Here is a 16,495-nt window from a genome sequence, read left to right as displayed (position 1 = left end):
TTAAGCCAAGCTCATGATTTCTTGGAGGGAGCTGATTCATGATTTATGAACTCCTGGGGGGGCAATATTGCGGACTCATGATTTTTTTACACTCAGTTTTAATGACACTGCATGAGTCAACAGCCCAAACACTCAGTGGGTCAGACCCTCAGCTGGTGCCAATGGCTGTAAGCCAGTCAACACCAGCTGAAGATCTTTGTCAGCATTTCCCCGATAATTGAAGAGGGCACTAGGACCCTGCATGGAGTGTGAAAGAACCAAAATCTGCCTAGGAGGGAAGCTGGTGTAGATTGCTATTACAATTTTTCTCTCCACCCAGTGTGATTGCATCATGTGACTGCTCCAAGTTCTAAGGTTCCCTGCTGGAAGCTGAAGGTAACTGTTGGGTTTTAGGATTTTCAAGCCATGGGCCCCACTTCTCCGGTAGATTTCATCCTCCAGCCCCCAGTTTTCCACCCGGTGAGTAATCTCTGTGACCTGTGCCCAGGGGCAGCCAGCGTGCAATGAAATCAAAGATCAGTTCACTCCTACTTCTGGCCTGTGTTCTTATAGCTGAATCATGCTGTGTTAGGTGGGTGAGAGTCCAGAGGCAAGGTATTGAATTGAAAGAGGAGTGGCTCCAGCCAGGTTTAAAAGGGTGCATCTGAGAGCAGCATATAGCTCCTGCACTCCCATTGTTTGTATTGTGGTAACAGGTAGGAGCCTTACTCATGGACCATGATCCCACAGTGCTAGGTGCTGTACAAACAGAACAAAACGGCAGTCCCTGCCCCAGAGAGCTCCCAAGCTAATATCACCCTCCTCTCTCTTTCCCTCAGGGGCCAAGTTGTGTTTTGTTTGCCCAAAAGAGGCAATTTGATCTCTGAATGTCTCAAACCTTGGGGTGCTTGACACAAGGCCCCCTCAAAAGGCTCTGATTGCCCAGAGGGTGGGTGCTTGCCATTTGCTTTAAAACAGGACTTTGTGGATTTTTTTTTTTGTTTTCTCAGCGGCTCTCAAGATTGGTGCTATCAAATATCTGACAGCTGACCTCACTTCCTGGCAAGCTGGCTCGAGTCCCTGCTGCAGTAGGGACTGTCTGACTTGATCTTAAGTCTAGGGAAAGCCTGATTTTTTTTTTTTTTTTTAAAGGGTTAACCCCCAAGGCCTGCATGTGTGACTAGTTTAGCTGGAATCTCATTTTAAGCTCCTCTGTGCAGCTGTGTGTGTTTGTTTGGGGGGAGGGGACTAATCAGGTTATCACTAAACTTTTCAGCCATCGGGGCTGTTCTCTGTACAAATGTCTTTCTCTTGATCCTTTCTGGACTGATCATGTGAGACTCTGTAAGGTGCAGAAACTTCAGCTGAGACCAGGCAGGCGATTGCTAGTTTCCTTAAATCAAGTCAGTCCTAGCTCAGGAGGTCGGGGTTGTGGTTTCAGTTTTGGCTCTGCTAAATCCAGGTATCTGTTGTACAAAAAGGTGCTGGTTTTTTAGCTCCTGAATCCATTGTACCCCCAATTCTCCCCAAAGCTTAGTGGGGTTCATATAAAACATTCTGGCTTTTAATCATCTCTGGTCAACTAGCCAGTCACCAATGGGGAGAAGGGCTGGGGCTTAGGGTCTGTATTATTTTAATACCCTTGTGTGTCTGATCGCACCTCCCCTGCCACACCCCCATAGCTTTTGGTTTGAATAGTGGGGTTTTTTGTTGTTGTTTTTTTCCATCTACTTAGCCCAGGAATTTCAGATCACAGCACTGACCACTAGCTATTAAGCTGAAGCAATAACTGGTGTCTGATACCCTGGGAAACCGAGGCACAGAAAGGGGAAGAAGTGAGGGTTTCTTGTGCAAGGTCACACAGTGAATCAGCAGCAGAGTTGGAGATAGAATTTGGGTGTCTTAACTCTGTTGCCCCAGCTAATCTGCTCCTGTTTTAAGGCACCATGAGACCCTATTCCCCTCCCAAAGCTGGGTATAGAACCCAGGAGATCTGTATTCACAGCACCCCTGCTCTAGCTGTTCTTCTCCCCTCCCAAAGCTGGGCATAGAACCCAGGAGTCCTGTCTCCCAGCCCCAACTGAGCACAGATGAGAACTCCCCTCCCTGCCTCCAAACTCTCTAAATCCCATTCTCCTCCCAGAGCTGGAGAGCGAACCCAAGAGTCCAGTGTTATCAGTCAGAGCTCCCAGACTCTCCCATTTCCAACACCAATATGAGTCCCTCTCCTCCACCCCATGTCCATTTCAGGTGCTTCCGTACATCACGACGATCTTCGGTGGCTTGACCCGTGGGAAAATGGTTCTGGTGCAGGGCGTGATCCTTGCAGAGGCCGAAAGGTAAAAGGCTATTTCCCTGGGGCTTGGGCTTCTCATCCTACTCGAATCCCTTGATTCATGGCTCCTGCAGTCAGACTGAAAATGCACTAGTTCAGTGGCTGCTGAGAGTTAATGTGTTAAATGCTCTGATTTTACAGTGCTCAGGTGAGCTGTAGCTAGAGTTTCCTTTAATCAGGGAGTTTCAGGATCCTTCCAGTCCCTTACAAGGCTGGGTCAGGAATTCTCTTGTCTATGATGCCACTCTATGGGCCTGATTCTTAGCTACACTGAGGCCTTTCTTGCAGCATAAGTAGGTGGAAATGCTCTCCTGTTAGATGGAAATCCCTGACTGGTGTAAGGCCAGAGGAACTATGGCATAGTTGGTACAGCACTGGACTGTGACTTGGGAGACCTGGGTTATACTCCCACCTCAGCCATTGTCAGAGTGCATTATGCTACAGCTAGTATCTGCTTCACAGGAGCCATCGGGGAGGGGTATGGATTAGAGCAGCCTGGAGGCAGCTCTAACTTACTCCTGGAGACAAAGTCGGCTTAAAGTAGGGCTGGGCTTTTTTCCACTTGGTTGGTGATTTTCAAAATGACCCGTTTTGGGTCAACGCTTACTTTGGGGATGCTTACTTGGAGCCAAAACAAAATGTTTGGGTTTTGATCATTTTTTTTTAACATCTTTGAATTTAATAACATTAGGGGCAACTTCAAAACAAACCAACCAACAAAAATCACTGAAAATATTGCAAATCAAAATTATTCTTTTTTTTTTTTTTCCAAAATGAACAATTTGGCAAAACCTTCTAGTGTTGCTAAATCTGCATTTCCTCCCCCTCCCTCCCAAAAAACCAAAATTTCAGCCAAAAATGTTCTCTCAGCTCCAGTTTGAAGCTACCAAGGGATGGGGAGGGGCAATCCCAGGACGCCAGGAGAGTCAGCCTCTAAGCAGGGAGTTATGGGTTCTAGTCCCTCCTTGACCAGGGGCTAGAGGGCTCTGAGCTATTCTCTTCTTCCCAGGGAAGCATGAGTGAGAACTGCTGTGGGGTGGCTCCAGGGGCGGCTCCAGGCACCACCGCACAAAGCGCGTGCCTGGGGCGGCAAGCCACGGGGGGCGGCAATCAGGCTGCCTTCGGCGGCAGACCTGCGGGAGGTCCGCCGGTCCCGCGGCTTCAGTGGCAATTCAGTGGCGGGTACGCCGAAGGCGCAGGACCGGCAGACCTCCCGCAGGCGTGCCGCCGAAAGCCACCTGACTGCCATGCTTGGGGCGGCAAAAGAAATAGAGGTGCCCCTGGGTGGCTCCACTTCACACAAGTGGTTTAAGCATGAAATGGGGTTAATTTTATGAATTTGCTGAGGTACTAGGTAGGTTTTAAAGCTGAAATCTAACAAACTAGATTTACCAACTGGATATGTGTTATAGGCAATTTTAGAATGGAATTTAATGTAATAAACCCTTTTTATTGAGTCCAGGGAGCATTAGCTAATTAATTCAGTGCTGGGTTCTTTTCAGGTCAACTTTTAACTTGAATAATATTTCTTAAACCGAGTCAATTGGTTATTCTCAACCAATCAACAGTTCAGTTATTCACTCAGAACCACATCAGCATAATTCATTAATCAAGTGTAGACCACCAGTGTTTAAGGCACGTACTGATCACGTACTGTTGTCTTGCAAGCACTTGTGACGGACTATGGCTGAGGCCCAAGGACAATGAAAATCACCAAGATTTCTTCTTGTATTTACTTATGTCATCAGTTCTTTAGTACCTAACACACCTATCACCCTTCCAGTATCGCTCCAAGGGGTAAGGAGGCATTTGTCTCTGAAGGAAGCAGGCCCAGCTGTTCAGATGGATTGGTGTAGAATATCAAAAGCAATTGCTTAAATTCATAGTTCAAATCTCTTAGGTCAGTTTGCTTGGACTTGTGAAGGAGGCCATGCCTATAGCAATAGTGACAATCTCTAAACTATGGTTACTTGAGGTCTTGCTAAAGAGCGTTGGCTCAGCAGGATAACCTACAGGTATTAATGCTAAAAACAGAAAAAGAAATACAATCCTTGCAGCGAGATTTCGTTTCTGATGCTTCTGTTAAACCTCTGGTTTCACTGGGGATTCTGCAGATTCTTTGTGGGTTCAGTTAACTCTTGGTAGTCCTGTGACCCTGGATGAGGCGGGGGGGGGGGTATCTTTCCCACATGGGGATTCATCAAAACTCTGGGGTCCCACCTGGTGACTTAAATTTTATATACTCTGATTTCAGGGCTTATTGGAGGGGGCCATCCTCTGATTTCTATTGGTCACTTGCCAAGTGGCTCTTGGCTTTCAGCTTTCTCAGTTTCTCTGCTGCTTCTGTCCATGTCCGGTAGATGGGGCGTGGGCTTACCAGCGGCGGCTCCCAGTCAGCGGCACAGCAGAGGTAGTAAGGCAGGCTTCCTGCCTGTCCTGGCACTGCAGACCGCGCTGCACCCCGGAAGTGGCCAGCAGCAGGTCCCAGCTCCTAGGCGGAGGGTCACAAGTGGCTCTGCATAGCTCTCGCCTGCAGGCACATCCCTTCCCCCAGCTCCCATTGGCTGGGAACCAATTGGCTGCTGCTGGCCACTTCCGGGGCACAGGGTGGTCAGAACAGGTAGGGACTAGCCTGCATTAGCCAGGCAGCACCGCTGACGGGACTTTTAACAGCCCAATCTGTGGTGCTGACCAGAGCTGCCGTGACTCAGTGCCTTAGATTCCGCGACCCACTACTGGATCATGACCCACAGTTTGAAAACCACTGGTCTAGTGCACAGTCATTTACAAAGGCAACAAAACCCCTTGTCTTAAATCTGGTAGATGTGTTCTGTACAATTTTGATGAACTCTTATTTCAAATCTTTCAAGGCGTATCATAGGATATGAAACACTACATTAGAGGAACACGACAGATTGTTCACAGATGTAGTTCTGTTTGCCTTATGAATCAGACCTGTTTGCCTATGAATCAGATCTATAGTTTGAGTTGGGGCACATATTTTATATATCAGCATTTCTCAACCCGCTGCCCAATTAGCACACAGCTGCGGCCCAGCTCAGTTGTGTGCTATAGGCTGCCAGCGTGCCGGGGTCGCCAGGTTCCCAGCTGCCTGGCGTGCAGGGGTCCGGGCTACCCGGTGGGGTCCAGGGCTCCTGGCTGGCCCCACGGGAGCAGGGGTCTGGGGCAGCTGCCCAGTCCTGCAAGCAGTGGGGTCCCGGGCCGCCACATGACTGGGGAGGGTCCAGGGCTCCTGGCTGGCCCTGCGAGCTCCGGGGTCCAGGCCCAGGGCAGCCGGCCCACTGCACGTGGCAGGGTCCAGGGCAATAAGTTGAGAACCACTGCTGTAAACTAACGGCATGTCTATGCTATCATGGCACAGCTATGACGCTGCAGTTGCCATAGTGTAGACGCTTCTTACAGCAAGGGAAGGGGGTTTTTTTCCCATCGATGCAGCTAATCCACCCCCACCCACCCCCCACTCCCACACGAGGCGGTAACTGGGCCAATGGAAGGATTCTTCTCTTGACCTAGCCATGTCTACTCCAGGGGCTAGGTCAACTTTCCCACAGCGCACAGGGTGTGACACTTGTCTCAGCCCTGAGTGATGTAGCTAGGTCGATCTACGTTTAAGTGTTGAGCAGGCCTATGAGATGAAGTCTTTTCTGTAAATAAATTTTGGGAGTCTTAGATCTGAGAAACTAGCAATAGCTGGAAGGTTCCTTCTCCAGCACCACAGTTCTCCTTCCCTGGGAACTGTGCATTTTAACAGAAGCTTAATTAATGCTCTCCAGATAAGATGTCCCACCTCTTGACTCTCATTGTCTTTAGCTCCGAGAGGGAGCTAATGTTTGGAGTAGGCATAAGAGCTATTGCCATCAGATAGGTGATGGCAGAGATAAGTTTTCGTCATCCTATTTTCAAGGTGTATTTGTACATCTGTGCCTCTCACAGCTACCTTAGTTCCCCCAAATTTGAGGTTCAGGCCCCAGGTTTGCAAATATCCTGGACTCCAGCAGGGTCAGCCTTGTCATTGCCTAGAGCTGGGGAGAGAACCCAGGAGTCCATATAGTGCCCTCCCACTCTGTACTCTGTCTCCCAGGTTCCAGGTGGATTTCCAGTGTGGCTGTAGTGTGATGCCCCGGCCAGACATTGCCATCCACTTCAACCCCCGCTTCCACTCCCGGCCTCATGTAATCTGCAACACCCTGCAGAACGGGCGCTGGCTGGAGGAGACCAAGTTCCCCCACCTCCCTCTCAAGAGGGGAGAGGCCTTCCAGCTGCTCTTCCTCTTTGGGCAGGATGAGGTGCAGGTGAGGAGTGTTGGGTGGAGCCCTAGCTTGTAGCTGGGTGTTGGGACCTTATTGGAAATCCTGGGAAGTGGGTGGGCACAAGCCTGCCCATATCTACAGGCCCTTTCCCCAGCCTTGTGGGATGGGTTTTGAGATGCTCGGGCGTTCCTGTGGCTACTACATGTGTCCCCATCCATCCCCCAATGGGGACTAGGGGTTCCCATGGCTACAAGCCCTCCATTCTGGTAGGCTGGGGGGTTCCCATGGCTATGTGGCAGGTCTTCTCCCCCCCCTCCCCGGCCTTCAGTGTGCTGGTGGTAGCAGCTCCAGGGTGGTACCTGGAGCTGCAGTGGGATGATGGTCACCTAATGGAGATCCAAGCACGGAGCGGCCACAGGCTGTCTCTGACCCCAGTTATCAGCCCCTAGGGGCAGGTGTGCACCCAGTGCCTCCCCCCAACCAGGAGTCCAGGTCCCAGGGGCCCTGTCCAACATTGCCCTGCAGCCCCTTAGTACCAGTGAGTGCTGGTGCAAAGGAGGCCACAGGGGAGCTGGGCGGGGGGGAAGGTCCCCTTGGAGAAGCTATGGTGTGTGCAGGGGGCTCCCAAGTACAGAGCTGGCTCCTCTGCAGCAGCCCTGGCACAGGGAGAGGACATGGACAGGACGCCCTTCTGGCTATTCTGTGCCCTGGGGGCATTAAAGGTGGGGCAGCCCCTCAGCCTGCCCATGCTGGCCCTGGCAGCTCCTGAATAGGGGAGACATACAGGAGTGAGCCTGGCTCTCTGCTGGCTTAGCCCAAGGTCTCACTGGCACGACTCCACGGGGGCTCTCCTGAATTACACTGGGGTGACTGAGAGCAGCATCAACCCAGTAACTTAGGGGTGGGGAAAGAAAAGGGGCAAGACCTTCAGCGTGTGTAACTAGATCTAGCTGAATTACACCTGCTGGTGTCACTGGCCCCTCTGACGCCCTGGTGACCATGGTTACCCCAGCTGGCTGCTGAGATCTTGCCCATTCAGGGAGCTGAACTCCTCCCCTCTCGCTCTCTCCAGGTGAGTGTGAATGGGCAGCACTTCCTCCAGTACCGCTCCCCGCCTGCCCCTGGCCCGAGTGGACACCGTAGGGGTGTTTGGCGACATCATGGTGAAGAGCATGGCCTTCCTGCGCAGCAATGTAATCCCCTCCGTGGGGCAAACCAATGGGGCACCTGCATGAGGGAGGGGAGTTAGTGGGCAGGGAGGGGGGGGGCACACAACTTCTGTCGGGGGGGGGGGGGGAATGAGTCCCTGGTATAGGGGGAATGAGGGTGCACACAGAAGCATGGGGGCAGTTGGGGACACCTTGAGCCCCTGGCATGAGAAAGGGGGTGGGAGTTGCAGGGAGTCCCTGAAAGAGCAGGGGGGGAGGGATGGGAGAGTGGCAGCCAGGGAGCTGGGATGGAGGGATGCAAAGAGCTCTGATGTGCACAATGAGCTCAGCCAACAAGCGATGAGGTGTGAGACCCCGATTTACACCAGCTGGGGGTCTGGCCTCAGGGCCGCCAATGGAGCGATCCCCGATTTACACCAGCTGTGGATCAGGACCCCAGTCCTTAACACACTCTCTCTTTCTCCTGCATGGGCAGCCCTTCGACGCCAGCCGAACTGAGTACCCCGTTGCTCATGTGAGTCCAGCTGAACGTCTCAGCACCAACCCAATGGGCCGGCGGGTGTTCCCTTGTAGTGCTCCCTCCATCATCGGCACCAGCTCAAGCCTCCCTCCTATGAGACAACCATGGTCTGTTTGCAGGGGCAGATGGCTGAGGTTTTCCAAAGCCCCTGGGGACGTTGAGGGGGTGCCTGGCCATAGACACTCCCAACAGGGTCTGATTGTTGAGGCAGCGCTGGTCGCTTTGAAAATCAGGTGCCTGGAGTTGAGCAGCAACCCCTGAAATATGAAGCACCCCCAAATCGCCAGCCCTTCTGGGAACTCTTGGTCTTAAATTTAGGCATCTGTCCCTGATAAATCCCAGCACGTGCCCCATTGTGAATAGCTCAGCAGAGGACTATCCATCCCCTGGTGTGTCAGCTGAGTAGGGAAGCCAGCTTAGGGGTCCTTAAGCCAGCCCTCCCTGATCACAGCACATCTGGGCTTGTCTCTGCTTCCATGACCCCCATGGGGCTCTGCAGGGGGGGCAGAATAGTCAGAGCATTGGCCTGCCCCAGCCGCACCCCCAATCTATACTGCTGGCCAGCCCCATACACCCTGGCAAAGCCAATTCTAGGGTGGGGGGACTTGCTGTCTTCCCTTATTCGTATTGTGGTAGCACATAGGAGCCCCTGTCACAGACCAGGACCCCATTATGCTAGGTGCTGTACAAACACATGGCAAAAATCCAGTCCCTGCCTCAAAGAGCTCCCAATCTATGGTCCTTTTGCATCTCCTAGCTGACAGATCAGGGGAGGAGAGGGTGTTAGCGTAGAGGGAATGACATACCGTCCTGAGTCCTGTAGCAACCCATCTAGGGATCTGTGCCGTGCCTGGTGCCATTTTCTGAATGCAACTGATGCCGGAGCCTCCAATCTGGCCCAATGTCTTCAGCCTCTAATAGTGCATCGCTGCCGCAGTGCAACAGTCTGTCTGACACTGAATTGTCCATTCAGCCCCATGCAGGTGGTTCTGAGCTACAGACCATTCCGGGGGAGGAGGGCATGGGGGTGTGTGCTGGTCTCTTCACCCCTCGCCGTGTGCACAGGTAGCGGAGGACTGTGTGCACATGCAACAGACGTCCTCACGCAAGTGCAACTCTGTCGTTTTAACTTTTTCTCCTCTCCTTCCTCCCTTTAGCCAATGCAGCTAAACAGCTCCAAGCTGGTGAGTGAAGCCTGCCTCTGTGATCTCTAACGGGCAGGTTCCTGCACCTGTGAGGCAGCTGGGTTTGATCTGACAGGGTGGTTGAAATTTGAGGGCAAGTTGCAGCTGCTAGCAAAAGTTCTGTGCGGAGGGATGGGGCTGCAGGGGGACTTCTGCCCAGGATGCCAGAAATGCTGTGCTTTAACCATGGAGGGTTGTATTGTGGGGGCCTGCTGGATTGGTCCCAGTGATAATTTGGGGTACCCCAGGCCTAATCCCAGACCTCTTCTCCCCCCCCCCCCCCCATGGCTTCTTAAGTAGGATCCCACTGGGGCTTGTACTCCTCCCTCCTGTGACTTAAAGGCTAATAATGGCACCTGGATTTTTCCTTCCACAGGCTGTGCCATACTGCCACCCGCTCCCCCGTGGACTTGCATCAAGAGACACCATTATAGTGAGAGGACTGGTTTGCCCAGTGCCAGAAGGGTAAGTATCTGTCCAAACCTCACTTCCCCCTTGACCAGCATCTAACCCCCAGCTCCATATCTGCTGCACTCGGTGTGACTCATCAGGGACCATTCTGATCAGTCAGTCTGACCTCTGGCTTGTGCTGTGCAGAGAGATCTGCCCAGGGATTCCTCAGGGAGCTCTGGAAACTGTGCTGAGGCAGAAGCGTAAATTGCTGTCCTGGGCAGGCCTGGAACCCATGACCATCTTGCTGAAGCAAAGGGGAATCCTGGTGAGTGGCACCAGTGAAAAGGTCTTTGGCTGCAGCTCTTAGAGGAAAGTACCATGTTCCATAAATACATGCTCTCCCCAGCAGGGGGCAGCTGTGACACACACACTCCCACTCCCACCCCCCTTCCAGTGGCAGCACCACCACCTACCATGTTTCTGAGCTAAACCTACCCTGCAGATTCAGCCTCAGCCTGAGGGAAGACCCGTCCCATGTGCCCCTAAGACTCAGCACCTGCTTCAGAACCAGAGCCCTGATGTGGAGCTCCTTCCCAGATGGGGCCCTGAGCCACGCAGAGAAAGTGGCAGCCTGCTTCCCCTTTCATCCCCAGCGCTTCTTTGAGGTAACACTCTATTGGCACAGAAGGAGCAGGGTCTGTCTCTTGCAAGGGTAGCAGATGGGGCTCAGGCTGACTAATACATCATCATGTGTAACTTGGAGTACAGGGTGCAGTACTGCCTGCTGCCACTGGGGGTGCTTTGGCTATGGCTGTAATAGTGCCTGGAGGATCTCCTGGGGGTCCAGCCACTGGAGATCCAGCACCCCCTGTTTGTCACCTGGGGCTGCATGTAGCCCAGGGAGGAGGAACAGAGTACAGGGCTTCTGCACGTGTTCTCTGCAGCCCCATCACCTGCGCTGGGGTAGCTGCCGTCAGCATGCCCTGTCGGCTCATCAGTAGGACTGAAAGCCCCCTCCTCCCAGGTCCACTGCCCCTGAAAAATTTCAAGCAGGGTGGGTTGAACCTGGAACCCAGAGCATCAGTTCCTTACATCCCGTGGGCTACCTCAGTCCTTCAAGGAACTATGCTGTCTGCCTGTGATCAGAATCCTCCCTCCATCTTCCCCCCCCCCCCCCCACCCACCCATGTTATAGTTCTGGCTCTTGTCCTCCCACCCTACAGGTGGCTGCAGCTCTGCAGAGCTATGTGGGGTGGGGGGGAGTGGAGTGGCGTGCCACTCCAGAGGTGGCTGCATCTCAGCAAGCCAACTGGGGAGAGGGTGGGGGGTTCTAACTGCTACAGAAATACAGGCTCACATCCTCGGCTGGGTAGTCCTGTTTCCATTGACTCCAAGGGAGTGATGCTCATTAACACCAGCTGGGGATCTGGCCCATACCTGCCATCACATTCTCTGCCAATCCTTTTCTAGTTGCTGCTTGTCTGTGAGGAAGGGAGTTTCAAACTGGCACTCAACGGGATCCCCCTGGGACAGTATGACACGCCTTGGCTCTCCTGGGACCGGATCACAGAGCTGTGGATAGAGGGTGATGTCACACTCTACAGTGTCCTCTCCTGACCCCTTCACTGCCAGGAGTCTTGTGGGCTCTGCTCAGACTGCATGGACTGGACTGGGCCCTGTGTGTTTGAAGGAACTATTGCATGGGGTGGTGGGGCTGCCCCAGTAAGATAATCCAGTCTTCCTTCTGGCTGATTCTCCACTTACCTGAACCCCCATGGACTGGGCTGGCTAGAAGATTACAGTGAATGCTAAGGAATGGACCTTTCCTTGCACAGGGTGGCAGAAGCAGGTAAGCATGGGGCAGTTCTAGAGGCATCCTCCAGTGCCCTCCTGAGTGGCACAAAATGGTGACGGGACTCTTCCTTGCGTGGAGTGACAGGTTCCAGCACTGGGCATGTACCCAGTAGTTCTAGTGGGACCAAATGGTTCTCTCCAACTGCCATATGGCTTGCTCTAAAGGGCAATGTCCCTGGACACCAGCTCTCCCTTGACATGTATATTTGCTCTTCATCAAGGTTAGTTTGTTTGCTATTTTAATTGTAATAAAGTCCCTTTTCTGCAATGCCCTGACTCTGCTGAGCCACTGGTGGGGGGGGGGGAGGGGGAGGAGATGAGGAGCTGTCCCTCATGAAAAGTTAAACACCTTGGTGCCTTGAGCCTCTTGGCCTCTGATTCCCAGTTCCTGTGCTTGTAGCTTTAAGACATGTTTGTCCTTTTCCCACCTGTACTGTGGGGCCTGGTGGCTCCCTGTGGCCCTATGGGCCTTGAGGCAAGCAGAAACCAGCCATAGTGAAGGGCATACTGGCCACATCCCCAATCCACCCCCTCCCAGGTGTAACCCGCACCCACTTAGGGTGGTGGTCTGTCTTCTGCTAGTGATGGATGGGCCACGGGCAAGTTGACAAACCTATTACAGCCTCAGCTAACTCAGTTTGGTCTTGTAGTTCAGGCAGCAGAAGTGTCTGCTTGGGGATCCCAAGTTTGGTCCTTGCTGCATAGCTCAGGCATGGCCTGTTGAGTGCTGGTCAGAAACCGTTTTCTCCATCCTGCGAAAAATCCTCCTGCCTTGGGACAGAGCCAAAACTTGCAAAGATATTGCAAAACCAGCTTTGTGCTGCGTGGGGTTGTGGTGGGTTTTTTGTCCATGGAAACAAAATGTTTCCATTTCCACTATTTTCAATCTGTATTTTTTAAAAAGAAGCAAATTTGTGAAACAGAAGATCTAAAATTTTTCTTTGGCAGACAGGACATTTTGACAGTCAACTTTTTTTTTTTTTTTATCAGTTTCATCAAAATCCAAACAACTTCACTAAGAGTTTCAGTTTACTCAAAATTCATTTTCTATCAGAAAATTCCAAACTTTGTCCAGCTCTCATCCAGTTCCACCAGCAGCTGTTCTCAGAGGATTGGTTTCCTGCAAGAGGGGCTTAGACGCCTTGGTGTAGCTGTGGATCAGGCCCTGCCTCTACACTGGGGGATGTGGGCTTCAGTGTCCCCTCCCCCTTCCTTAAGCACACAGGCCTTGTACACAGAGCTAATCCCCCTGATTAGCACTAGTTTGGCTTCTCCCTAAGTGGTGGTGTTACAAATCCCCTGCCTTCCCCAGGAAAAGCATTACTGGGGCTTTGTATGTGGTTAGCTCCCAGAGCCACATGCTGAACATCTGGTCTCTTAGAGCCAGGCTGCCTAAAGGCAGAGTAAGTGCAGGGAGAGTGGGGCACTCTGGGAACTGATTCCCCCACTTATCTGCCACCTTCCTCACACCAGCAGCAGCAAACCCTGCCTCCAGTTGAGAAACCAGGCTCTTTATTTGCTGATCACCTACAAAAGGGGAAGGACCCCGAGGGGTTAAATGGACACAGAAGAAAAAAAAATCAAGATGGAAATTCCTTGCCCCTTCCTCCGGAGCAGCTGTGTCTAGCAGCTTTTGGAGACAGGATGTGGGGCTAGCTGGTCCCACTGGTCTGAGCTGCTGTGGCATCTCCACTGTGGTGCTGTAAGTCTGCAATTTGCTGCAATTACACAGGGAGAGTGTATGTAGCAAAATTGAAGGTAGAACAGAAGAATACAGGGGCTTGGTTGTATCGATGGGATTGTGATGCTGGCAGACCAAGTGCCAGCTCATGCCACGGTCCCCATGCCTCAGTGGACATTGACAAATACATGCCTGGAACCAATCTGCCTCACCTCTGTGTTAGTATTGTGAAAATAGGTATTAGAATGGTAAGAATATGCATAGTGTTTAGACTTTGCTTGCTTGTGAGTGGCTGCATATAGTAATCTCGCTCAGAGCCACTGTATCCCATCCCATATTGTAAGGTCACGTTTAAGCATTTGTCGTTTAAGCCTCTGTAACTGTAAATCACCAGACAAGGGAGAGACATTGGATTAATTAGTGTGAAATGCTGGTGGCCATGGAAGGGGTTATGTCCTGCCTGACAAGAAAGGCCCATCCATGCCAGTCAGACTAGAGTGGAACATTTAAAGAGGACAAAAAAACGTTGTTTACTCTCTGGTTCTCCCCTCCCTCCCCCCCCCCCCCCCCCCAAGATTAATCCTGCAAGTGAATTCCTCCCATCAGGTGAGCTTGCAGCTCAAAGAAGTGGGGAAGGGAATAAAAAGCCCTAACAAGGAGGAACTGTATCTTCTTACTACTTGGATTCTGGGAGACAAGAATTACCAGACGTAAACAAAAGATCCTGGGGTGCCAAGTTTCTAATCTGCTGGGGGGTGCTTCCGCCCCCCCCCCAGCTTCACCCAGGCCCACCCCTACTCCACCTCTTCTCCCAAGACCGCCACTGACCCACCTCTTTCCTTCCCCTTCCCCACCCAGTTCCGCCTCCTCCCCCGAGCATGCTGTGCCCTCGCTACTCCCCCCAGCCCCTCCAGATGCCACGAAACAGCTGATCTGCGGTAGGCACTGGGAGGGAGGGGGAGGTGCTGATTGGTGGGGCCTGCCGGCAGGCAGGAAGCCCAAGGGGGAGGTTTTGGTAGGGGGGCTGCCAGTGGGTGCTCAGCACCCCCCATCCCTTTCTAGGGGGCCCATTGACTGTTCTGCCCTGGGGTGGGCCTGCTTATTGTAGATACTTCTATTACCTTTTTGACCTTGAGATTGGAACTCACTTGTGTGTATCTGTTTTCCTGCTTTAACTTTGTAAATAATGCTCATTTCCTTTTCCTGTATAATAGTTTATTATAGGACTGGCTACAAGTAATTGTCTCTAGTGCAGTGGATCTGGGGTAAGTGACTAGTCCTGGGGACCTGAATATTGCTGTGATTCTTGGTGTATAGGACCATCTATCACAAAGGTAAGCTTATGTGCATGGCAAGACAGACCAGAGTACTCGACGGGACTGTCTGTGACTCCATGTTTAGGCTGTTATAGTGTGTGAGGAGTGCATACTTGATAACTGGTTGGTGAAATCGGAGTGCAGAACCCACTGCCGGTTTGGGATTTGTGCCCTGGTTCTTAGCAGTCTGGCCTAAGGCTGGTACTCATGCTCCTGAGATCCACAGGACAGCTTGACAGGGATCAATATACGTTCTCTTGAGACGTGGCTATAAGAGGTTGCTATAACAAGCTGGTCCTATCCATGTGCACGTGATCCAGTTGTAACCCTGATCCTTATAAAGGACTGCAGCATACAATAGCAGCATGCTGGCCCTGTCTGTACCTGCATGATCAACCCCTGTTACAGTATTGAAAATATGAGGATTGTAACAGACTGGTCTCAGCCATGCATGAGCAAATCATGTTATCACCCTGACTCGGTGTGGGGTGGATGCTTGTGTGGCCGTTGGCTGGTATAAATTGACACACACACACCCTTGACACCAATGCTGATTTACAATGGCTGAGGAGTTAGTCACCATGCCTAGAACCAGATAAGCAAACCCCACACTGCACTTAAGGCCCCCATTCCTCTCTAGTTGCTAGCTAGGTAATAGGCTGGGATTCAGGATGCCTGGGTTCAGTTCCCAGCTCTGCTGCAGACTTCCTGTGCAGCCTTGGCCAAGTCATTGCCAATTCTGTGCCTCCATTTCCCCAGCTGTGAAATGGGCTGGGAAAAGACTCCTTCTCTTGTTTACGCTGCGGCAGGGACGTCTCTTGCTATGGGTGTGTGCAGTGCTGGTTGAAGGGGCTGATCTCAGTAGGGGCGTGCTAACGTAATGCAACTAACTGACAACGAGTTGGATCAATTAGGAGGCCAGAAGTGATGGACGCAACTGTGGCTGAACTGAGGCCTCCTATGGCCACACAATACATCAATGGAAGCCTTAAGGGGAGACTGAACCGCTGAGGTGATGGACACAAGGGGGGGTGAACTGAGGCCTTGTCAGCCACTCAGTGGGTGGCAGTTAAGCCGGCGATGGTCCCATGAGGAGGCTGTGAGACACTGGGGGTGAATTGAGGCCTAGGTGATGTGCCCTCACCAGGCAGAAAAAACAAGTGTGATTGATCGGGGGGAATTCATGCCCCTGAGTGGAACGGAGATGGTGCTTCCCATTGGGGTGAAAATGTCCTGCTGCCTCAGAGCTGCTTGCTGAGCTTGCGCACCTGCCTCTCACGTGCCTCAAAGGCTATCTTGGTGTCCATGAGCTCGCTGAGGGCCTTGCGCATCTCCTCCATCTCGTGCTCAGCCTGCTCATAGTTTTGAGCCAGTTCCTTGTTCTCCCGCTGCAGCTCCTCCATGATCAGCTTGATGTCTTCGTTCTGGCGCCGGCAGTGGTTCTTCAGCTGCTCCGCCTCAGCCAGCAAGGTCTCCACTGTCTTCACCACTGACTCAGTCTGCTCCCTGGACATGGCTGGGGCGGGAAGGAAAGGCATCGTGTGAGGTAAGCAATGGCAGGCAAGGATGAATACGAACCAAGTTCAGAGTCAATCTGGTTTCACTGTGGCTTGGATAGGAAGAAATTGACCTTGGTGAAATCATGTGGCAATGAGTTCCAGGGGATGACACGTAATGTTATAGCAGTTAATACTGAAGCTCCATATACTCCTTTAAAGGTGAAATTTCACACTCCTTAAAGCCCCCACTTAGCCATCAGCCCCACCACCTTGACCAACGCAAAGGGTTGAACT

General features: G+C 52.1%; 1 protein-coding gene across 1 annotated transcript in view; it reads left to right on the top strand.

Moving 5' to 3' along the window:
• Positions 1-241: 241 nt before the first annotated feature.
• Positions 242-16,495, top strand: part of LGALS12 (galectin 12) — a 29,990-nt gene continuing 13,736 nt past the window's right edge. The window contains 10 exon segments of the mRNA XM_005305577.5: positions 242-459; positions 2,230-2,318; positions 6,417-6,627; positions 7,658-7,696; positions 7,698-7,778; positions 8,230-8,268; positions 9,432-9,458; positions 9,835-9,923; positions 10,354-10,516; positions 11,322-16,248. Coding sequence (XP_005305634.2) covers positions 406-459; positions 2,230-2,318; positions 6,417-6,627; positions 7,658-7,696; positions 7,698-7,778; positions 8,230-8,268; positions 9,432-9,458; positions 9,835-9,923; positions 10,354-10,516; positions 11,322-11,468 — 939 coding nt within the window. The 5' untranslated portion in view covers positions 242-405 and the 3' untranslated portion in view covers positions 11,469-16,248.

The sequence above is a fragment of the Chrysemys picta genome, chromosome 7 (assembly GCF_011386835.1).
Source record: "Chrysemys picta bellii isolate R12L10 chromosome 7, ASM1138683v2, whole genome shotgun sequence".
Classification (NCBI taxonomy): domain Eukaryota; kingdom Metazoa; phylum Chordata; order Testudines; family Emydidae; genus Chrysemys; species Chrysemys picta.
This window is presented reverse-complemented; position numbering and strand designations above follow the sequence as displayed.